Source organism: Triturus cristatus, chromosome 1_2, assembly GCF_964204655.1.
Source record: "Triturus cristatus chromosome 1_2, aTriCri1.1, whole genome shotgun sequence".
Classification (NCBI taxonomy): Eukaryota; Metazoa; Chordata; class Amphibia; order Caudata; family Salamandridae; genus Triturus; species Triturus cristatus.
Window position 1 is genome coordinate 938,368,857 of NC_140580.1, and position 24,183 is coordinate 938,393,039.

The 24,183-nt window shown below is 44.0% G+C and overlaps 1 protein-coding gene across 2 annotated transcripts in view; it reads left to right on the plus strand.

Annotated features, from left to right (window-relative positions):
• DISP3 (dispatched RND transporter family member 3) overlaps positions 1 to 24,183 on the plus strand; it is a 148,273-nt gene that overhangs the window by 65,921 nt on the left and 58,169 nt on the right. Inside the window, exons 4-12 of one of the 2 annotated variants that reach the window (XM_085609878.1) lie at positions 357 to 493; positions 3,479 to 3,613; positions 5,796 to 5,956; positions 9,764 to 9,903; positions 11,621 to 11,748; positions 14,461 to 14,628; positions 15,998 to 16,159; positions 18,616 to 18,738; positions 20,095 to 20,231. In XM_085609878.1, the coding sequence (XP_085466004.1) occupies positions 357 to 493; positions 3,479 to 3,613; positions 5,796 to 5,956; positions 9,764 to 9,903; positions 11,621 to 11,748; positions 14,461 to 14,628; positions 15,998 to 16,159; positions 18,616 to 18,738; positions 20,095 to 20,231 (1,291 nt within the window). The remainder of the gene's footprint in view (positions 1 to 356; positions 494 to 3,478; positions 3,614 to 5,795; positions 5,957 to 9,763; positions 9,904 to 11,620; positions 11,749 to 14,460; positions 14,629 to 15,997; positions 16,160 to 18,615; positions 18,739 to 20,094; positions 20,232 to 24,183) is intronic. The other variant, XM_085609879.1, reaches the window with a different exon arrangement.

Sequence of the window (24,183 nt, forward strand, 5' to 3'; positions counted from 1 at the left end):
CATTGGAACAACCTTCCCTTGTACATCAGGAGCGTTCAAGACGAACCTCCCTTTCGGAAAGCCCTGAAAACTTTTCTATTCTGCTAATTCTTCACCTTGCAGCGAGCATTATACACGTTTTCACACAAGCGCCGGGACACCCCGTTGGGGTATCTGTGCGCTATATAAGTTAAATAAATAATAAATATGTGTTTTATCTAAGCATGATAACAATCTGTTCCCTCAAGAGGAGGCTGCGAGATTTCCAAGCACAGAGCCTGTTGTAAAAGATATGTTTTTAGTTCTCTGAAGTAGAAATGCCTTCTTTGTTGCTGTGTGATCATTATGTGGTAAAGAGAATCCTCTGTTTTCTTCAGTAAAGTGCAGGTGCTGTATGGCGGTACCGATCTCTTTGATTACGAAGTGAGGAAAACCTTCAGCAATGACATGTCCCTAGCCTTCATCAGCAGCAGCTGCATCGCGGTGCTAGTCTATGTCCTCACCTCCTGCTCGGGTGAGTAAAGGGAGCAAAGAAACCGATGGAGGACACTGTGAGTGAAATGTGTGCTTTCCTTTCTGATGTGTGAGGGGCTGCTATTCGGAGAGAAACCTTTAGGTGAATGACGGGAGCCTTTTTACAGAGCTAGGTGCTGAGGTGTATGCAGACCTCACTGCAGGATTAAACCCTGTAGTATATGAGGAATGTCTTTCTACAGAGCTTGGTGTTGAGGTATATCAACATTTCTGCAGAGTCAATCAATCCATCAGGATTTATTAAACCTGGTTAATCACCCAATAGGGTATCCAGCCGCTTGCAGGTCCTGGAGGCTTATTTGAACAGCCAGGTCTTGCGGGCCATTCGGAATCCCGGAGAGTGAAACATTGTCGTATATGACAGGAGCCTTTCTAGAGAGCTGGGCGCTGAGGTGTATACAGGCCTCACTGTAGAATGAAACCCTGCAGTATATGAGGAATGTCTTTCTGCAGAGTTAGGTAGTGAGGTATACACAGGCCTCCCTTCAGAGGGAAACCTTGGGGTAAATGACGGGTGCCTCTCTACAGGTCTGCCCTTTGAGGTGTGTGGTAAAAAGCACTTCAGTGTGAAACCTTGGGTATGTGATGAGAGCATTTTACAGCACTGGGTATTGAGGTGTACCTAATCAGAGCGCAGACTTAGGAGACGGCATTGATTATCCATACAAGGCTGGGTATTCGGGTGTCTTTCTCCTGCTGCACTGCTCTCAGTGGCAAACGCAGGGACTGCCATGGGCGGCCAAAGGTCTAGCTACGCCACTGACTGTTCCCCACCCTCCTAAGATATGCGCCCTCTGCTGTAGCCCTAATGGGACAGCAAGGGTGCCCTGAGCCCTAATGCAAGCAAGGAACAAGTCCTAAGTCCCCTGCTTTGGTAGTGGAAGACAGTCATAATTGGGATGCTCACTCAGGACCAATGAAGCCACTGTAGCTGCCGCCTTAAAGATGCTTCTGTGTATCTCCCCCTGCTGTTCGCTTCTTTTCAAGCCCTGAAGGTGCTTGAGCGGTTGACTTTGCATCTCCAAAGAAACAAAGTCCAGCCTGGTACTTTCAAATGGCCAAGTTGCTATAGATATTTATGGTTGGCAGTGGCACCCGCCAGTCTGGTGGGACTCACTGGCACCACAGTTACCACTGAGAACATGACCCATGACTTTGAGCCCCAGTAGCTTTAGAAGCAATGAGGGTTGGGACCAGCTCTCCCATGGTTTCTAAATAAAACTACCAGACATGCCCAACAGATCACAAACCCAAGACATTTGGTGAAGAGTGCGAACCTCTGTGTTCCTCTGGACCTGCACATGGGCACCGCTTGTTTTGCTGGGGGTGCATGAGGGGTTAGGAGTACCGAGATATTCACTACATTGCATTCGTGGAGAGCGGCTTCACAGTTCCTCTTCCTCACCTGTCCCAGGTCTCTTCTTAATGTGATTCTGGGATGCTGGACTGCAAGATCCTCGTGGCTCCTGGGTGCTCAGACCCTGTGATGACCTCCACGTTGGTTTTCAATCAGCGGGGTCTTTTGCTGGCCTGCACTTCACTTCACTAAGCAGTACAACTTTTCATTCTTCCGCGGAGGTCACAACAAAAGGGTTTCTTTCCAGAAAATATGTCTTATTGCCAGCCTTTGGGGTCTCTCATAAAGCACCTCTCTGTGCTGGTTCAGCCGGGCTCTCCTATCATTGTCCAGACTGAATACAATTTTCTTGGCCAAAAAGACAAGTATTTATCCACTTTTGAGGTAATGGCAGTACGTTTTAGTTCTTTTTTAGCTGGCTTTTGGTGCAGACAGGAAGAGCTCAGACGAATGAGAAAAGATTCAAATGAGTTGTTAGATTTTAGGAAGAGAGTGTAAGCAAAGTTTCCCTGGTTGCTAGTTAAAGGCCAACAAGGGTAATAGTGGTGGATGGAGCTCAACAGGAGAAAAAACTGGTTTAGCATGACAAATCTCCCTCAAGCCACGCACACGCGAGGCGTTTGCTGGTCCACACACTGCACTCCACCCAAACTCTAAAGCAGTCAAGAACTCCAGCTATAGGGACTTGTTTGGATTTTACATTTTACAGGTATAAAGAAGTATCCCTCACAGAGGTGAGAGCAACAAGCATTGTGCGTCTGCACTAATTGTCACCAACAGCCTGTTAAGTCATTACTTGGTATGAGGTGGTTGAAGCGCCTTCGCCTGTAGTTGGGGTACCATTTCAAAGCACACCCTAAACCAGTAGAACAGAGCTTCTACTTTCGAAAGTAAGCAAAATGTGGGGGTGCTTCAGTGGACACACAGATCAATGAGTCCAGGATAGGGAAAATAAGGCAGACCAGGAAACATGAATATGGGGGGAGAGCGCAGCTTTTCCCAAGCCACGCTAGGGCTTCTTTCCTTACACAGCAGCCAGATGTACAGAGAGAACCCTTGAGGACATCTGCACAGGGCAGGGTAATGGGCTGTATGGCAGGCTGGTCTTCAGAGTGAAGCCTTTGCTCATATGATGGCCGCACCTCTACATAGCTGGATTTTGGGGTCTGTGGCAGGCTATTGTTCAGAATACAACCTTGCGTTAATGAGAATCTGTTTATGACTTGGTTCAATTACAAAACTGTATATTTGCCTGCTGTCCCTGCTCTTCTTTGACCCATTTTTCTCTTCCTGTGTCTTTGATTGATAGAGGCTGTTTTCACATATTTTAAACCGTGTCTGAGTGCAGTAGAAAGCCTCCCCTAATGGAAAGTCTGTCCTCCAATAGCATACACCGTGTCTGTGTGCAGCTGACTGTTTGTCTCATCCATTGTACAGCTTCCCATTTCTGTGTGAAACAGACATTTTATGCACTCCTTCCTGTGTCTGGGATTGATTGCCTCTCTAATTTTCCACTCTTTCCTTTGCGTTGCCAATCTCCCCCTTCCACCCCTTTCCCTCTCTGTGCGGATTGCCCCTTCTCTGAGGTCTTTGCTTCTCTCGCTGCAGTGTTCCTGTCCTTGTTTGGCATCGCCAGCATTGGTCTGAGCTGCCTGGTTGCCCTTTTTCTCTATCACGTGGTGTTCGGGATCCAGTACCTGGGAATCCTCAATGGCGTGGCAGCCTTTGTGATGGTTGGAATCGGTAAGTTGTTGGGGTCTTCAGGCGGCTACCCTGAGGGTGGATACAGGACTCAGCCTGGGAACACTCTCAGTCTGACCCTCACATCTATTCATAGATGGATTGGCCGACAGGGAAATCCACAGAAGCGCAGGCGGCCCCTATTTAACCCCACAGGGTATGATGCTGCCCCGCCTGGACCACAGACTAGAAAAGGACATCATTTCATAACACATCAGGAAACTAGGGAAGAAATGACCTTAAACAGGTGACAAGGCAAGACATTATCACACTTGAATTACATTGCGGGTGATTTATTGCCTCACTTGGGCAACACAGCACAATATGATCTCACTGTGTCAGACAGTATGAAAAGAGTAAAATACGCGTTTTTTACTCCCACCCTAGTTCCACAGTTCCTCTCACCCTCTCTCTGACACCCAACCTTAGGCTTAGCACAAACACAACCCTTTTCTTCAACAGAATGGGTGTCCAGCAGAAACACACTGCAGCTAAAGGGGTGCGATCCTTCGACAGAAACACAGTCCTAACCCACTAGTGCAGGGGTCTTCAAACTGGGGGGCGGACCCCCTAGGGGGGCCTCAAGTGATCCCAGGGGGGGCACCAGGCTCTGACCAAAAGAAGCATCATGCTGATGGCAGTGCTTTGTTTTAAGCAGTAAATTAAATGAACGGCGGTAATTGTTCTGTAATGGGCCATCACCAACATCTTTTGTCATTGAAATGTTAGCTGGGAGTATGTTTCAAATATGAAAGGGCCCCAAATATTCTTCAAAAACCCCATCCCCACTTTTAATAGTCAAACTGTGGACACTTTTACACGTTAGTAAGGCAGCCTGCCTGACCAGAAAAGTATGTTTGGCAATCATGTATTTAGTTGCATTTTTAAAACGGTATCAGAATTTACCAGCAATGTTTAAATATGTTTCGTGCTGAAATAAATTGAAATATATTTAAACATAGGCAATTTAATAGAATTATTGTGAAAAGTTCTGAGGGGGGCTGATGAATTGTATTTTTTCAATGGGGGGGCGCGGCATTAAAAAGTTTGAAAAGCACTGCAGTAGTGAGAGTCTGCAGGGACAATTAGATGATGAGACTAGCAGCTGAGGTGTCAATCAATACTGAGATGTCTGAGTTTTGGATGCTCCAGTCGCATCCATAAAAAATATATGGTAGTCTTTGGGCTGCCACAATGGCAAGTGAGGACAAAGGTGATTTCTTTCTAAAATATTATCTGGTCGCATTGGGATTTTACTACGTACATGTCCTATGGGATACAGTAAGGAGTATTAACCCTTAGAACAGGCCTCACTTTACCACAAAAAGAAATGACATCATCTAAATTACACAGCACAGCCTGGCCTTTTTTGGCTAAACAACACAAAGTAAGCTCACTTGAATAACAAAGCTGCAAAATTTGATTGCAAAAATGTAGTAATTAGAAACATTACTTACATTTGCAAATTTGCAAAGACCATTAATGAAACACAAAAAGATATAACACCTTTTATCTCAAACATGGAAGATGGGACACTTGGCCTACATTGCAGGGAACTAAGCCACTCACTAACAAGTAAAGAAAACACTCTGCACAGTAGTAAATCACCAGTAAACTATCTAGCTTGGATAACACAACGCGATTTGGCTTCACTTGAGTCACACAGAAGTGAAATAAATCACGTGTGTAACACTGAATCCTGTCAAATATGCTGCAGGATAGTCTGCAATGACTTCATTTCATTAAAAAGGACTGATACTCACTTGGGTAACATGATTAGAAATTACCTCCTTTCACACAGCAAGGTATGACCTCACTAGGGCTACAAAGCAAGAAATGACCATACTGCCTTACCATGTCAGGAAGTGAAATCCTTTATATTACTCAATAGGTTATACCCTTTCCGGTCACAAAGCTTGACATCGCTTTACTGAAATAAATAGCAGGTAAGGATGTCACTTGGGTAACACAGCAGGAAATTACCCCTTTTAGTAGTACTGCAGCATGTGACGTCAGTTAGTAGCACCCTGGGGTATTTCACCTGATCAAGCATCTTCTGGCATGTCCACTGTTGACCTGAATGCAAGATGTCAGTCGCGGTTTTCTCCATGAGGAAGGAGTCCTTGCCTTGCTTCCCTGATGATTCACTCCTGTTCTTCTGATTGTGTCCCTTTATGCCTGACAGGCGTGGATGATGTCTTTGTGTTCATTAACACATTCCATCAGGCCGCCCACCTGAGAGAGCCACAAGCACGGATGATCCACACGCTACAGACCGCGGGGAAGGCAACGTTCTTCACTTCCTTCACCACCGCTGCCGCCTACGCTGCAAACATCTTTTCTCAGGTCTGGAAATATACACACATGACACCTTCTTACAGTGGCAGATGGCGGAGAGAAGCCTGCAACAGAGTTGAGAAAAGTTGCACCGCATTAACAGGGAAGCATGATGGACCACTTAGAAAGGAGAAAGGAAGCGTGGCATACCCTTTAGAAGAAGTTGCAGGGCTGGCCCAAATCACAGAGCAGATGAGAGAAATAACGCTACCTATGAAAGATATGGGAGTCACGACAATGACAAAGGAGATGGGCGAATAGTCATTATCCTTTGGGTAGATGACTGGAGTGACACTCCCCTTTAATAGCTTAAACTGTACAGGAGATGGCACAACCCATAGCATAAGTAAGAGTTGTGGCACTGATTGAAGAGGAAATAAGAGGAATGCCACAACTGATGGAGGGGACCAGCAACATAGCACAACATATGGAAGACATTGAAAGGGATTGCACAGCCCAAAGAAAAATGGGAGTAGTGGGACATCCCACCAAGGAATAGGTACACCATTAACACCATAGATGTGAAAAGCACAAATACTTCAACATCTGCATGCTGAGTATTGGTTCATAGTAATGGGCAGAGAGTCGGCTTATGTGTTCCCCGGGTGTCTGTCCCTAATGGTATGATTCTTCTGTCACTGACCCTGAATGGCTGCTGCCTCGACAGCCACTTGGGTTCTAGTCATGGATAGTGGGTACCTCTCTGTGTGTGTCTGGTGCCAGTGACAGTGAGCATTACTAGTCATGAAACGTTTTAGGTAACGCTGGTTCATTGCAGTGGACTGTGGGTATTACCAGTCATGAATGATGGATGCCTCTAAATACATGGGGTACCATAAGTCATAGATAGTGAGTCTGTAGTCAAGGATAATGAGTCTCTAAACAAGGAAAATTGATCATTCTTCATGTATAATTGGCTCCCAGCGGGTCTCTGAAGGTGGATGGTAGGACTTAAGTCTTAGGTAAATTGTCTCCAGTCAAAGATAATCTTTGCCCTGGGAGAAATCTAAAGTACACCAACGCAATTCATGTCTTTCTGGAGCTTTGCATTACGCTTATTCTGCAAAATTCCCAAAATTATGCCATCATGCCACATTGCATAATTATGTACCATTTGATGAAAGATGTTACCATGAGCGCTCAGGAACAACGTGAATGGTCAAAATGCGAGCGGCTGTTTCTCATGACCCGTGTGTTTTTGCTATTTTTGTAGCGTTAAATGTATCCATTCCTTGCATCAAACATTGATGCACTTCACACTAAAATTTAGCACTTGGTGATGACTGCATTTTGTGTAATGACGCATAATGTCACATAATTTTGTTGAAATTTGACATAATTATGTGAAAGTAAATTGCGTATATTTTGCACAACCCTATTTTTAAAAGGCACATTGCACCTCTATTCACAGGAAATTGTTCTGCTGCAGTGGCTAGTAGGCTAGTTAAAGATAATGGTTGTCTAATGGGTCTTTAGTCATAAATAATGTTCCTCTAGCCGGAAATGTGCAATTTGCTGAGTAAAAAAAACAAATGACTAAATAAACAAATCAACTTTATAGAATACGAATTCTAAGAAACCATTTCTGTTCTGAGAGAGGAGTTACTCCCCTTCTCTAATTCCCTTGCTTTTTTCCCCTCTCACATACCCTCTCCCTCCATCAATATTCTCCTCCTTCCGCCCTTATTTTCTAGAGTACCCCCATTCTCCTCATTCACTCATTTTTAAATACGTTTATTTCTCCCTTTCCTGTGTTTCTATCTTTTCGCTCTTTTTTTAATGTAGACCCTCTGCTGTACCCTCATTCTTCTTCTTTAGCCTTTCCCTGCTCTGCCTCACTCTAAATGTATGTCTTTACCGTATTTTATCTACTAATTTATTAAAACTGTTTCCTAACTGGGATTTGCTACGGGGCCCACACCGTTTTCTTTAAAAAGCAGATTTTTAAGTAAATAGCCCGTTTCAAGCCATATTGATGTACCTTATTATATATTATAAAAGTTGTATGCAGTGTGACCTCCTGAAGTGTATGAATGTATATATAAATATATATCTATAAGTGTATATATATTAGGCAAAAAAAGAAGCAGAGTATTCTTGGTAGTTCCCAAGTTTAGGTGGAGAGCAGCTCCTGTAAACAGCACCCTACAGCACCAACGACACTCTGAATCTCCTCACCTGAAATGTCTGTTTTCCTAGCAAAGTTTTTAAGCATATGATTAGCACAGTGCCATCCACGCCGAGCTAGAAAGGAACAAAGTATTTTGCCATTTCTACAGCAGAGTCTTTAAGCATGGGATTAGCACAGTGCCATCCACGCCAAGATGTAAAATGACCAAAAGTCTTTTATCACTCCAGGCACAGTATTACAGCGTTGGATTGGTAAACTACCATCACAGCCAACCTGGAATGAATAAATGCAACCCCTGAAAAGTGTTTTGCTATCATTATAGCTGGTCAGAGAGGTTTACCTTGGTCCTGACTCAAGGGAGCACCCAGTATAAGTCAAAACAACACCCTTTCAAGTTTAGAGTGCTGAAGGCAGGCATTGTATATACATACATACATATATATATATATATATATATATATATATATATATATATATATATATATATATATATATATATATATATATATATATATATTATATATATATATATATATATTTATATTACTTTGACAAGCCTTCTTATTTAGTGTTTAGCAGTGGTTTCAAAGCTCACATTTTCGCAGAAACGTAGTCTGACTCGAATTTATTTCACGTAGTTCACAGTGCTGAAGCTATTCAGTTTCCCTAAACAGATAAACAAGTTGAATGGGTGTTTAACACAGCATGTCATTCTCCCATCAGTGCTGGTAAAACATATCCTTGTACAATGACAGTGCTGTTGATACACATGACAATCTCACCTTTGCAGGCTCATGCTTGAAGCATGCATCTACCAATGAATCCCCCCTGAGTGCGTGAAAATAAACATTGTAAACGCAGAACTCTGTCAGCAAAAGGTTACACTGTACAATGTTGCCCTCTATTTTCTCTTTTAATAATGTGGTGTTAAACCTACTTTATAGTGCCAATGTACAAATTTGACATAATAATTATAACATTATTGTATAAAACCTGTTTTAAACATTAGCACGTTATCCCCAATAAAAATGCACATTTCTCATAAGATTGACTGACTTATGTACAGTGTCAGATAAATAATGAATACTAAACGGATGGCACTTACATGTTCAAATATTTCTACAGTGCACTAAAATCAATTAAGAAATCATGTAATATAAAAAGACATAATGAGTAACGTGTAATATGGTCCTATAGTGCCCTGTCGGGGTTCAGGTAAATACCTGGACCTTCAGCCTCCTGTTTATAAATGGCAGCAGGACACCCAATGGCTCATTTTACACAATTACCCGTTATGGATTCTCTCAAGTTGTAGGCTCTAAAAATGGGTTTAATGTATTTAGCTTTTTTATAATTTGAAAATCCTACATGTGGAGTCACCTTATTGAGTACCTGGCGGGAGGCCTGTAGGAGAGACAGTACCCAAGTTGGGTCCAGGAGGATTTAAGAGGTTGAAGGATGGCCCTGCTTGGTGATTGAATGGTGACTAGCAGGTGCTTGCAGCGAGCTGAATGTTGATGGTAGTGTTCAGATTTTGAATTGTCTTGAATGCCAGGGTGAGAAAGCCCATAGCTGGTCCCTTACCATTGTATATGATTGAGCTCTAGAAATAGTTAATGCACCCCTGGCAGTGCAGAGGGCGCACCACCTTGCTACCTGACTATAGTTTGGGTTCCTCTGTGCAGATTCCAGCAGTCCATGACTTTGGCCTCTTCATGTCACTCATCGTCTCCTGCTGCTGGGTAGCGGTGCTGTTCATCATGCCAGCTGCCTTGGGAATCTGGAGCATCTACATTGAACCACTGGAAGGCGCATGCCAGGGAAGGTGAGGCGTGGGATTGGGATCAGACATTTCATCATTCAGAGATGTGTGTAAGGTTCCTGATACCTTTAATGGTTGCTTTTTTCCCTAACAATTGAGGTCCTTCCAAGGTCACAGTTCAAGTTATCGTCCAACAGAGATCAAAAGTTGGTTGTAGTGCACCAGAGCGACCTCTTACAATAGTAAGATCACTGGCCCCTGCTCAGTGGCCTCCAAGGGTAGTATGTCAGCTGGGGAATGGCAGTAGTTCAGGGGGCATCCTTAATGGGGAAGCGTCCAAAGCAAGGACTTCCAAATGGGTCTTTTTGGTAGAGCTGGAGTTCCATCTGTCAGCACTTCTAACTGAAACGTTATTTACATTTGCGTTGGTGAGAGGCACCCTCAAGATTGGATCACACTCCTGCTGGTTCACCTGCCCACTGCTTCTAGGTCTAGCTGGTCGGTCCCTTTTGATGCTCGGATGGGGCTGCTGGTCAGGCTAGTCCTCAGCTGACTCTGGTTTCTCCTGGGCCGAGAGGCTCTCATTTCAGCAGCCATGTATCAGGCAGACAGAAGCGTGCCTGGGTCCAGGGGTCAGGATTCATCATAGATCTTGTTCTCAGCTGGAATAAAAGTGGGCATCATGCCAGGTCTACACTATGTTATGATCTCCAGGTCTCAGGTTTTCACAAGGATTCGTGTATATACCAGGCTAGAGACCTGAGGGGAAGGGCATAGCTCCTAATCACAAAAGAACATTTAGCAAGTTTAAAAGTCTCTGGCCAGCCAGGGTTGAAAGCATTTTCTTGGGTGTCTTAAATGGCAAAGTGGAGGGACATAGCTTGACTGGAAACTTTGTATATTCCAGCCTATTAGCTCCAGAGGAAAATCATTTCTATTCATAAATTCTACATTCAGGCGTAATTTGGGAGATGGTCTTACTCAAAGCACTACGGGTGAGCTACTGACTGGTGTTTTCCTCTACGAAGGAGTTTTCTTGTTCTACTAGAGACATTTTCCCACACACTTCAGGTAAATTGACAAGACCATTTTATATATTTGACTGTATGGATTTACGTGGGGGCAGTAAGTGCCACCACTAAATATAGCCAATGGTTTCCTCAAAAGCTACTGATGGACTGCTACCCACCAGGATGTCTTTATATAGCCTTCAAAGGAGGTTACTACCTCGAGGACAAGGTCACATAGTTACGGTTAGGCATGGGGCATCAAGGAGAAAAACTACTAATAAATCAGAGTGGAGCTGCTGCTACATACAGTTGTAGATTTTTGTTCTTTGTTCGCTTGCGTCTACAACATGTAGTATGGCTTCTACACTAGTGACTAAGTAGCACCCTTACTATGCCACACCCTTACTATGCCAAGGGACCTGAGCACCCTTGATGTGGCTATTGGCATAAGCATCTACCAGTTGGCCAATTTGTGGCCTCCCCTAGGCTCACTGCCCCTTGACTGTGCTGCTTGCAGTTCCCAAAGGTGGAATAGAATCACTGAGAGATGCAGAAGAGGAAAAGGAGCTTGACTTCCCTACATACTCACATTTTTCAATCTAATTCTTTGTGTGTGTGAGACAATGTAAAGAGAGAGGTTTATCCGCAGTTAGCTAAAGTTTAAAAATTCCACAAGTCGCTTAATATAAAATGGTTCTGAACTGAGTGTCTGTTGTAAGAGATACCAGCAATTGTGCATAATGTTGAGCTTGGATCTCTTCTTTCATCAGCTGCCAGCAGAAATGTTTAAATGCCAGGGAACCCCGAATGGCGGGGGAGCAGGGCTCTCTACCCATCCATGCTGGAATCCACTACCTGGATGATGACATCCCTCTCCTCTCAGCGGATGATGAGACAGGTATGAACTTTACATGTACCAGACACAAAAATGACAGTCTGAGGAGAAGGCCACAAAGAGAGTCTGCCTTCCAGCATTCCAGTTTTCACACCTAGACATGCTGCAACACCAGCATCTGCAATAGGAAGAACACAGGGCCCAAAAGTACCCTTTCTGCAGCCTTAAGTGCATTCTGAGCTCATGATGTGGTGTGCACCCGGATCTAAAATGGATTTGGATTCCGGATATGTGTCCTGTGGCACAGAGCACATTCATTATTATGTTTCCCAAGGAAACATAACCTCCATGGTTTTATTGTACTTATTACTTTCTACATTTTGCATGAATACATTTAATTTTTCTTTCCTCTGTGTAATAGGGTAGTGGTTCTCTTAGTAGTCACTGAGTATGAAGTACATTCAGTATTGTTAAGCAAATCACAGTAGGATTACAAATCTGGGACATAAGAAAGCTAAGACACCCTCTTCACAACTCCTATTTCATCTAGAATCACTCCCTTTTAACATAAATATTGGAGCTGTGAATATATCAACAGAAGAATGGGTTTAACTATCTTAGCCATGTGTTACATGTGCGAAAGTTGACCCGATCCCTCCCCACTGGCGAAGATGTAAGCTGAGGGCATGTGTCGATACAGATATCCCTAGGTGCACATAAAACAAGAGGATGATATATAATTTCAAAACTGTAGTGTAGTGTAGTGCCCCCATCTTAACTGTAATGCAGAATAGTGTAAGCAGTCCACAAATATTCATCTTAACAGGAGCGATATTGTCCAGAGTGTATTCAGTGTTGCTGTATGAAATTAAGTGTAAATACTATTAGACACAAATAATGCAATTGTCAACCCCTGTGTGTAGTTTAACCAAAGTAAAACATTTCATAAACCTATGTGGAGCCATGTGCAATAAAGATATACTTACTCTATTCTATACTTCTAAAATACCTAATTAAATGAATTTTGACATTCATATGAAAGACTTTGTAGTTCAGTTAGAGACTTAGGTTCACCTAATGTGGTTAACTGTGTATTTCCTTGATGCAGGCTTATTTTGGGCTTGTAGATCATTTGTCTTTCATGTAGATAAAAAGTCTTATGAGAAAGCAACATTCCTAGGCAACAATTAGCTTAAATCTGCAAGTCTGAATTGACACTAGAAGCTGATAGGATTGAATCAGTGTATCGAAGAGATAAAATTATACACCTTTTGCTTTCTCATGAGTTATTTCCTTGTTCTAGGAGCACCCAATATTCACAGGGGGGCGTTTTTTTTACATACACTAGATAAATAGTCTTGCCACTGATTTAGTAAGAGCACTTGTAAATTCTTCAGTGCTAAATTGATTTTAAATATACTCTTACAACACTAGTGTGAAAACCTGAAAATGTCTTTTCAACCTTCCTGCATTTACTTAGCTGTCATGCAGTCCGCTTTCCCTGTGCAGGCTTTTACACACCATTTAGTATGTTCCATTCAAGTATTAAATATGTTTCTATTGTGGATCTTTAAGCGATGTAACATTGACCAGCTCGCATTCCTCTCTCAGAGTTGGAACTTCAATAGGCAGAGATAATGAGCTATGGCTCCACCTGACCTTTCTTCAGCTTGCAATGACAGCGCACACCAATAATAGAAGCCATTTATGCTCAACATTTTTCAGCCTCAGTGCTTGGAGCTCAGAAAATAATGCCTTTTCTTCAGCCTGGAACCGAACAACCTTTTAACTTTGAAAAGTTCACAGTCTATTGGAGTGCGCCGCTTTAATTTGTATTTTTGTCCCGCTGTCACTCCTTCTCTCCAATTCCTGTGACTTCAACTGTTTCTGTCAGGTCCTAATATCACACACAATCAATCCATGTCTCACGAAAGTGGAACTTTACGGAAGAAAATGGCTTTTCTTCATTTGTTGTAAATCTGTTCTGTAGTTTTCGAGAAATCAGCATTTCAAGAAAGTGTCAGTTTGAATGGGTTAAAAAGTTAGAGATATCAAGACCTTTAATCAAAAGTTAAGAAATTATATAGAACTCTGATTGGACGAGGGAGCTTTTTCTCCTAAAACAACGCTCCTTAGTCAGATTTTGTGCATCTGAGCCAGGTAGCAGGTTTGAGTATTTTGCTCTTAAATCCCACAATGAAGCAAGTGTGGGGCTTCGTGCACTTGTGTCAGAGTTCTATACATTTGAACAGGACTGCATTGTGAGATTTATCTATCCCTGCCATGCTTCATTGTGAGGGTTTGTGAAGCCGGCTGGACTACCCCAAGGGGGTTCTGCACTTAGAAAATGCTACAAGGGGAGTTTTGTGCACATGCACCAGGCTACACTATGGAGGTTTGTGCATTGAAGCTAAGCTTAAATGCTAGACTTAATATTGTAGGCTTTTTCCAATTAAACCAAATAACACCAAATCGCTTTTTTCAATTGAGCTAAGCTACAGTTAGGTATTTAGTGTATCTTAGCCAATCAGCACAGTGGGGTTTCATGTACTTGAGCCATTTTACATTGCATAAATATTGCTTAATTATTTCATGTTTACATTTTGGCAGGATGCACTTGGAAGTTGTGGACACCTGAAAAATAGCCTTAGAGCATACGGGTAGATCCCATTAAGGGGTGTCTTGACTTCCATACAAATGCATCTTGCTAAGTGATGTGCCTCAAGCCTGTTTCTTTTGTACAGTATTAGCTCCTGACAGCACATTTTTATCCAGCAGCCCTGGAGGTAGGGGATGTGCCCTTGATCTCAGTGTTCCCAGAGACTCTTCCGCAGCAGCTGGAGAAGATAAGCCAGGTGGATCGAGTAATGGTCTCACAGCTTCAAGATCTACTGCATCACTGGGTCTTGTGGTCAACGGTGAAGGGCCGGTGGGTTGCTGTAGGTAAGTACTGACAAATAGTTTGCACCATAAATCCATCTATTTTGTAAGTTGTATAAGACAAGTGCTTAATTGAAGCTGCTAAAAATGTAGAGTCAAGTTGACAAACATTCAAATAGTAGGAAATTATCACAAATAGAGAATTGTTGTGACGGATGTGCACATCAAGAAATTAAGCCACCACATTTTGAAATGAGAAGGGAAAGGGACCTATCCTTTCACAAATACAAGATAGTTATTGATTAAGACATATTGGGTTTTATAGTATACCATCAGTACGTTGTTCTCGGGAGACACAAACCAGGGCTAGCGGAGTGTAAGATGTAAATTATGCTGTGCTAAATTGCATTTGCCATCTGGAGTGGGCAGGTTGTGCCTTTGGGAACGGTGAACTTCCCATATTGTTATGTAATATTCTAATTCTAATTATTGGCATATGAGGGGGATCTGTGTGACCAGGTTCTGTAGGGTAGGATGAAATGGATATTGACTGCCTATGAAAATGTAATTATATTTTTCCCAAATGAATACCTGACAATTTAACATGGAACTTTAGATGAACACAACTGCCTAAAACACTGCCTTTTGCAGTAGCTAAAGAATTTATTGCATGTCTCTGTGTGTCCTTGATACCCTGACACCTGGGGGCATATTTACAAAAGAATGGAGAAGCGTGGCGTTAAGCAAACATTGCAAATGCCACACTTCTCTATTCTGAAAACGCAGGGATGCGCTGTATTTACAAAGATACGGCACATCCCAGCATTTTCTCTAGCGCTGGCACTAAATTAAGCTGCCAAGAGCCAACCCAGGCACCCTTGCACCATAGTGCAAGCAGGGCCTGTGTTAGGGGGGAATGATTGTTTATGTGCAGGAAGGTGTCCGTTCCTGCACATAAACAATCACAAATGACTATCTGTAACTCCTAAGTGTGCTGCATTGTGCCACACACATAGAAGTTGCAAATCATCATTGTTTTATGATTGTTTATGTGCAGGAAGGGACACCTTCCTGCACATAAGGAATCATTCATGGCATTTTGCTGTTCTATGTGTGCTGCACAATGCAGCACAAGCAAAAACGAGGAGAAATAAAGCATTCACAAAGCAGTGTTGAGCCATGTTAAGTGGCTTAACGCCGCCTTGTAAATAAGGCGAAGCCCCTATCACCACAAGAATGTCTTTAAAAGTGACTTTTCTGTGGCGATAGGGGCTTGTAAATATGCCCCCTGGTCCTTTTCTAACACACTCCTTCCCCTGACTTTGTGCTCTCTCGGCTCCCTCCTTAGTCTCGCCTTGCCCTAAACTGACATCTGCCATTAATTTCCCATCACTCTCCAGCCACTCATTCACTGATGGCCCTTTCATTTTAGGGTTGTTCTTTCTCGTCTTGGCCCTCTCGATATTATTTGCGAGCAATCTCCGTCCAGCCAGCCGAGCGCCTGTTCTCTTCAGATCTGATACAAATATACAAGTGCTTCTAGACCTCAAGTATAACCTGAGTGCTGAAGGCATCTCCTGTGTTACCTGCTCAGGTGAGTGCTGACACGTACCCGTGTGATATATGCATGCACACTTTAAGCATGTTATATTGAATATTACCATTGGAGGTGAGGGTTTCAGTTAATGAACTCTTTTACTTGTTCGTAAATATGTTTAGGGTTTTGCTTCTGTTACACGTACGAGTAAGTGCTTGACATCTCTGTTACCTGATGAGGTGAATACTGAGGAAGATTGCTTATGTTTCCTCCTTAGATTAGTTACTGGGAGGGTGATCAGGGGATCCCCTATGACATTTATTCACATATAATGCTAAAAGGTTCTAGACTTACATGTTTAGGGTTGTAGTGAGTGAATCCAGTGATACTAGCTCACATGAGTGATGTGGACCTAACATTCATTATTCAGGTGAGCACTGAGTGAGTCTCCCATGTTACCTGCTCAAGTGAGTGCGTTTGGGCTCTCCCAGGAGTGCTTTCCGGATCTCCCGTGAGTGCTTTTGGGATATCCCTTGTTTCTTGCTCAGGGTAATACTGAGTGAATCTGTCATGTTATGTTTTCAGGTGAGTGCTTTTGGGATCACCCTTGTTACCTTCTCAGTTGAGTGCTGAGTGAATCACTCATGTTACCTGCTCAGGTGAGTGCTAAGGAGGTTTCTCTGCTGGGTGTAGCTGTACTTGTTAAGTTATATACTGAAGATATCTCCACTGTTGCCTTATGGGGCAAGTGCTAAGTGCATAATCCATGTTGCCAGCAGAGCAGACTCACTTTGTTTCCTACTCAGGTGAGTGTTAAAGGGAGCCAGTGCTACCTCCTGAGGTGAATGCTAAGCAAATTACAAGTTTCCTCTCATCCGGCGGTGACATGGAGGTTTCTACCCAATGTTCATCCTGGCGGAGAGGAAACAAAGGGGGCCCTACAGGGCCCAATGTGCCTTCTCCACTAGTGGATGAACACAGGGGGTATAACATGTGCCCCCATGTGCATGCACAACAGTTCCTGCACGCCATAAACTTTAAAGTCCATGCCGTGCAGGAACTCTGTGAGGCGTTCCCATTGTGGTGCCTTTTTGAAAGGCACTGCAGCCTTTGAAAGAGGCACCGCCCTGGGAACGCCATGCTTCCCACCCACCAGACTACAAATAACTTGTAATCTGGTGGGTGGGCGGCGGTGAGCCATGGCGTTGTGAGGGCGCAGCGGTGCATTAATGCCCGTGGGTGCTTACGTTACTTTTTCAGTTCAGTGCTAAGTGGATTTTGTAGGTTACCCTTTAATGAGGATTCTGAGTGCATCTACTATCACCTGAACAGATGAGTCTAAAGTGGATCTCATATTATCAGTACAGCTGAGTGCTTAGTGTATCTAGTGAGACATGCTAAGGTGGGTGTTGATTGAATGTATTGTTAACTTGTTTAGATTAGTACTCAGTGGATCTGATGTCACCTGCTTAGGATAGTGCAGAATTCACCTTGCATGCTTCCTGTTCAAATAAGTGCTGTGTACATTGTGCGTGTTATCTGGTCATGTGGTTGGATCTAAAGTTACTTTTTCAAGCAAGTGGTGGGAGAATCAAGCATTAACTGTTCAGGTGAGTAGTGAACGGATGTATTCTTAACTACTCATAGAAGCCCTGAGGAAATTCAGTGTTGCCTGTTCAGATGAGTGCTCAGTTTATCTCTTGTGTTATCTGTCCAGGTGACTATTAAGTGCATTTCACATATGTTTGGGTGTGATGACTATATCAGTCGTATGCTTGAGAGAGTGCTGATTGGATCTCATGTCTTACTGGTTAAGGTAAGTGCTAAATGAATCTAAGGCCTGATTTAGATCTCAGCAGATGGGTTACTCCTTCACAGTGGTGACGGATATCCCGTCCACCAAAATATAAATCCCATAATATCCTATGGAATTTATATTTCGCCAGACAAGATAACTGTCAACATTGTGACGGAGCAAACCGTCCGTCGAGATCTAAACCAGGCCCTTGGTCTTCCTTGGTTTTAATAGAAGTACTCATGAGGTTTCCTATTGCACCTGTTCAGGTGAATTCTGAGGGGTCCTTGAGTTACCTGCTCAAAACGGTGCTATCTAACTGCTTATGTGAATGATCAGGGCATTCCATGTTCTATGTTCAGATGGGAACACAGATGGCAATCTGAGTTTGCCAAACCTCAAACTACATCAGCCCCTTTAAACGATATCTATTGCAGCTAAGCCATCTTCCCTTCACATCATTTAGCCAGACCTAATCTCATTTACTATTACTCTTTTTCATGCAGTAACTTATTCTTATTGTCCTGATACATTCCCCTGCCCACTGTTTTACTCAATACCAAATGCTTCGATCATTACCTACTACTGGTGACTATTACCTCTTGAATCTCTCTCAGACACTGAAAAATGTAACTTTCCCTAAATCCCTTGCATGTCCACTAACAAGGCCTCACAGTCTGTGGTGCACTCCCTCTTCCCGACTGACCCTGTGGGACAGGTTTGTTTCAGGAGAAGTCACGAACTTTGCAAAACAACATTCGGACATCATCAGAGAAGAGAAAGAGAGGTTTCAACCTATCCTGGGGCCGCCATACTGCTATGGCCAAGGTGGGACCGGCAGGTGAGTGCTACTGGTGGGGTCTGCACATTACAGTGATGGTGGGGGATATGGTGAGGTGCATCGTGGGTAGAAGAGGTTCAACAGTTCTATGCTTTGGAGTACTTCAAGTGAGTATAAGTCTACTAAAGATATGATTAGGGCCACAGTTTAGATGGAGGGATGAATTTTGTTGTGCCCACTTTCAGTGATTATATACTTTTAGGTTCTCCAATAATGGGTGGAGGGGTGTTTATGGTCAAATATTCACATCCTAGAGCCACCTAGTGATTCACTGACCAATTCCTTTTGGCTATTTCCGAGTGTCCCTATTAAAGCTTAAGTGAACCACGTCCGTCGAACTTCTCTTTTACTTGTTTCTTGACAAGCTTTAGTCAGCTCACTGAATGTACTTCCATTGCAGGATAGGTAATTTAAACGCAGCAAAACATACTACAAAGGAGGTTTAAACAGAGTATTTTATCTTTTTTGCACCAGAATCAAATTGGGGTTTAATGGTTGATTTGTTCTAACATCACTCTGTGTGATGATGGGACCCAGTAGCATCTTAGTTCAAAATGGCCTCTGCTCAGGCTGGCCCTCAGTGCCCTTGCATTGTCACAATGCCCAGTTACTGTCAGAGTCTGAGAGTCCACTGATGAATCGCCTTGCTTGATTGCGATATGAAATCTACAAGCTGTCAGGTACATGCTTAGAGTTTACTCAACCTTTCTTGCTCCTACACTCCCTCCATGCACATTCTTTATGACTCAGTTAGGGTCCACTGAAATGATTATTTGCGAGGATAACCATCACCATGAGCTAACCTAATTTGGAGCTTGTGGCTGAATCATCTCTCTTCCACAGCCCTGCTAAAGGAACTGGGGTTCAATAAGAAACAAGTATATCATACATACACCATATGTCTGTGAGGTAGCTACCCCTGTGTAGCCAGTCTTCCTAGTTGCTGCACAGATGCCCGACTTTAATTCAATTCTGTTACCCTCTGTGCTCTGGACAGGGCACCTCTGGGTTCTACCCCTCATTGAGTTTCGTCAATCCCCACCTCCTTGATCTCACATGGGTTTTGTTTCTCATACACATGTAGAAAAGGAATAGGTGAACACCCTACACGTGACAGCCAAAATAATGTCATGGCCACAATAAATGTTTCATGTCCAATACATACAAGTTCTCACCCTACCAACTTATGGTTCAAGCTGGATAAAGCCTCAGTTAGCTTTAGTGTCCAGGGGATGTTTGGAATATACTAGAGGTACTTGTTTTGGGGGAAGTTTATTGTGTGAAGTGCAGGGTCAGGTGTAGGAGAGAGTGATGTGTAACCGTTGAATGGAGGTCTGATTCTCTCTTCTGTCTTAGATCCACAGGGTACCTTCTTCACCACTAGATGCCAAGGTGATGGTCCCATGACGCTCTACAGGTTTTCCCTTAATGCCAGTCTGCCCTCCCCATGGCAGCCAGTCCTTCCAGGAGCTGGTGAGGCCCCTCCATTCCAGGTGAGATGCGGGATCAGGTGCTGCTAGAGTACATTTTTAACCAGACCTCTGATGTGCATGGTCACTTGCTGTTTTTTAGTGTATAGATCTATATGTTTGAGGAGATATGATCTTCCTTTTGTGGGCGCTGCTGGATAAGGCTTACAGTGAGGGCAATGCTGATGGAAAGTTCACACTTCTAGGGTTCTTCAGCCCTAAAAGGGCACAGCTAGAGGATATTCACACTGGCAGAGTCCTGTAGCATTAAAAAGGCAATGCTGGAGGAATGTTTACTGATGGCACTGCTGAAGGAAATTACATAGCTGGGAAGAGGCTTGCACCACTGGGGTCCTGCCACACTGACAGTCACTGCTGGAGCAGATTGTCATTACCAGAGTCCTTTAGCACTGACAGAGCACTTTAGGATACACTCTTGCTACTGGGAGAAGGCTCACACTACTTGGGTCCTACAGCACAGTTAAAGCGCCCCAGGGGAGGCTCGCAGGGTGGAAAAAATATCACATGGAGCACACTGCTAAGGGAAGTTTATACTTAAAGGACCACTACAGTAAGTAAACTTTAGAAAAAACCTTAAGATGAATGGAGAAAGCTCGCACTGAGTTCTCCTGGAGGGATATCGGATCCTGTAGTTTTGACTACAGAATACTGACAAAACTTGCAGGCTGACAAGGCACTGCTGGCGCAAGCTGACACTACAAGAGCCCCAGAACATTAAGCACTGCCGCAGGAAGCTCGCGCTGCTGGAGTTCAGTAGCGCGCATACCACGGGGCTATGGGAGCACTGATTGTACTCTACTAGAGTGAGTTGACACTATGTCAGAAAGCATTGATTTAATTTAACACTATGCCACAGTCCTATTACACTGACTTGACACTCACACTGTATAGGTCAGGGCACTGCTAACAGACATTCATACTGCTGGGGTTCTATTTCACTAACAGGATACTGCACTAGGAAGCTGATGCTGCTGGATCCCTTAGCACTGCCAGGATACTGCACTAGGAAGATCGCACTTATGGTTCATATATCACTGACAGTGTACTACATTAGGAATCTCACTCTGCTAGGGTCCCATAGCACTGACATAATACTGCATTATGAAACTCATGTGGCTACATCCTATAGTACAGACAGGATACTACACTAGGATTCTCACACTGCTGGATCCTATATGACAGGATACTGCATTAGGAAGCTCACACTTCTGTTTCCTAAAATATTGACAGGAAACTGCATTAGAAATCTGACAATGTTGGATCCTATAGCACTGCCAGGGTACTGCATTAGGAAGCTGACACTGCTGGATCCTATAGCACTGCCAGGGTACTGCATTAGGAAGCTGACACTGCTGGATCCCATAGCACTGACAGGGTACTGCATTAGGAAGCTGACGCTGCTGGATCCCATAGCACTGACAGTGTACTGCATTAGGAAGTTGACGCTTCTGGATCCCAAAGCACTGACAGGGTACTGCATTAGGAAGCTGACGCTGCTAGATCCTATAGCACTGATAGGGTACTGCATTAGGAAGCTGAAACTGCTGGATCCTATAGCACTGCCAGGGTACTGCATTAGGAAGCTGACACTTCTGGATCCTATAGCACTGATAGGGTACTGCATTAGGAAGCTGAAACTGCTGGATCCTATAGCACTGCCAGGGTACTGCATTAGGAAGCTGACACTTCTGGATCCTATAGCACTGATAGGGTACTGCATTAGGAAGCTGAAACTGCTGGATCCTATAGCACTGCCAGGGTACTGCATTAGGAAGCTGACGCTGCTAGATCCTATAGCACTGATAGGGTACTGCATTAGGAAGCTGACGCTGCTAGATCCTATAGCACTGACAGTGTACTGCATTAGGAAGCTGACACTTCTGGATCCCAAAGCACTGACAGGGTACTGCATTAGGAAGCTGACGCTGCTAGATCCTATAGCACTGATAGGGTACTGCATTAGGAAGCTGAAACTGCTGGATCCTATAGCACTGCCAGGGTACTGTATTAGGAAGCTGACACTGCTGAATCCTATAGCACTGACAGGGTACTGCATCATGAAGCTGATACTGCTGGATCCTATAGCACTGACAGGATGCTGCATTAGGAAGCTGATACTGCTGGATCCTATAGCACTGACAGGATACTGCATTAGGAAGCTGATACTGCTGGATCCAATAGCACTGACAGGATGCTGCATTAGGAAGCTGATACTGCTGGATCCTATAGCACTGACAGGATACTGCATTAGGAAGCTGGCACTGCTGAATCCTATAGCACTGACAGGATGCTGCATTAGGAAGCTGACACTGCTGGATCCTAAAGCACTGCCACGGTACTGCATTAGGAAGCTGATACTGCTGGATCCAATAGCACTGACAGGATGCCGCATTAGGAAGCTGATACTGCTGGATCCTATAGCACTGACAGGATGCTGCATTAGGAAGCTGACACTGCTGGATCCTAAAGCACTGCCACGGTACTGCATTAGGAAGCTGACACTGCTGGATCCCATAGCACTGACAGGGTACTGCATTAGGAAGCTGACGCTGCTGGATCCCATAGCACTGACAGTGTACTGCATTAGGAAGTTGACACTTCTGGATCCCAAAGCACTGACAGGGTACTGCATTAGGAAGCTGACGCTGCTAGATCCTATAGCACTGATAGGGTACTGCATTAGGAAGCTGAAACTGCTGGATCCTATAGCACTGCCAGGGTACTGCATTAGGAAGCTGACACTTCTGGATCCTATAGCACTGATAGGGTACTGCATTAGGAAGCTGAAACTGCTGGATCCTATAGCACTGCCAGGGTACTGCATTAGGAAGCTGACACTTCTGGATCCTATAGCACTGATAGGGTACTGCATTAGGAAGCTGAAACTGCTGGATCCTATAGCACTGCCAGGGTACTGCATTAGGAAGCTGACGCTGCTAGATCCTATAGCACTGATAGGGTACTGCATTAGGAAGCTGACGCTGCTAGATCCTATAGCACTGATAGGGTACTGCATTAGGAAGCTGACACTTCTGGATCCCAAAGCACTGACAGGGTACTGCATTAGGAAGCTGACGCTGCTAGATCCTATAGCACTGATAGGGTACTGCATTAGGAAGCTGAAACTGCTGGATCCTATAGCACTGCCAGGGTACTGTATTAGGAAGCTGACACTGCTGAATCCTATAGCACTGACAGGGTACTGCATCATGAAGCTGATACTGCTGGATCCTATAGCACTGACAGGATGCTGCATTAGGAAGCTGATACTGCTGGATCCTATAGCACTGACAGGATACTGCATTAGGAAGCTGATACTGCTGGATCCAATAGCACTGACAGGATGCTGCATTAGGAAGCTGATACTGCTGGATCCTATAGCACTGACAGGATACTGCATTAGGAAGCTGGCACTGCTGAATCCTATAGCACTGACAGGATGCTGCATTAGGAAGCTGACACTGCTGGATCCTAAAGCACTGCCACGGTACTGCATTAGGAAGCTGATACTGCTGGATCCAATAGCACTGACAGGATGCCGCATTAGGAAGCTGATACTGCTGGATCCTATAGCACTGACAGGATGCTGCATTAGGAAGCTGACACTGCTGGATCCTAAAGCACTGCCACGGTACTGCATTAGGAAGCTGATACTGCTGGATCCAATAGCACTGACAGGATGCCGCATTAGGAAGCTGATACTGCTGGATCCTATAGCACTGACAGGATACTGCATTGGGAAGCTGGCACTGCCGAATCCTATAGCACTGACAGGATGCTGCATTAGGAAGTTGATACTGCTGGATCCAATAGCACTGCCAGGGTACTCCATTAGTAAGCCCTCACTTATGGTTCTTTAGCACTGATAGGTTACTCCATTGGGAAGATCGCACAGCTGCTCTCCTATCGCACTGAGAGGACTGCACAAAGGATGACAATCACCATTAAGGATGCT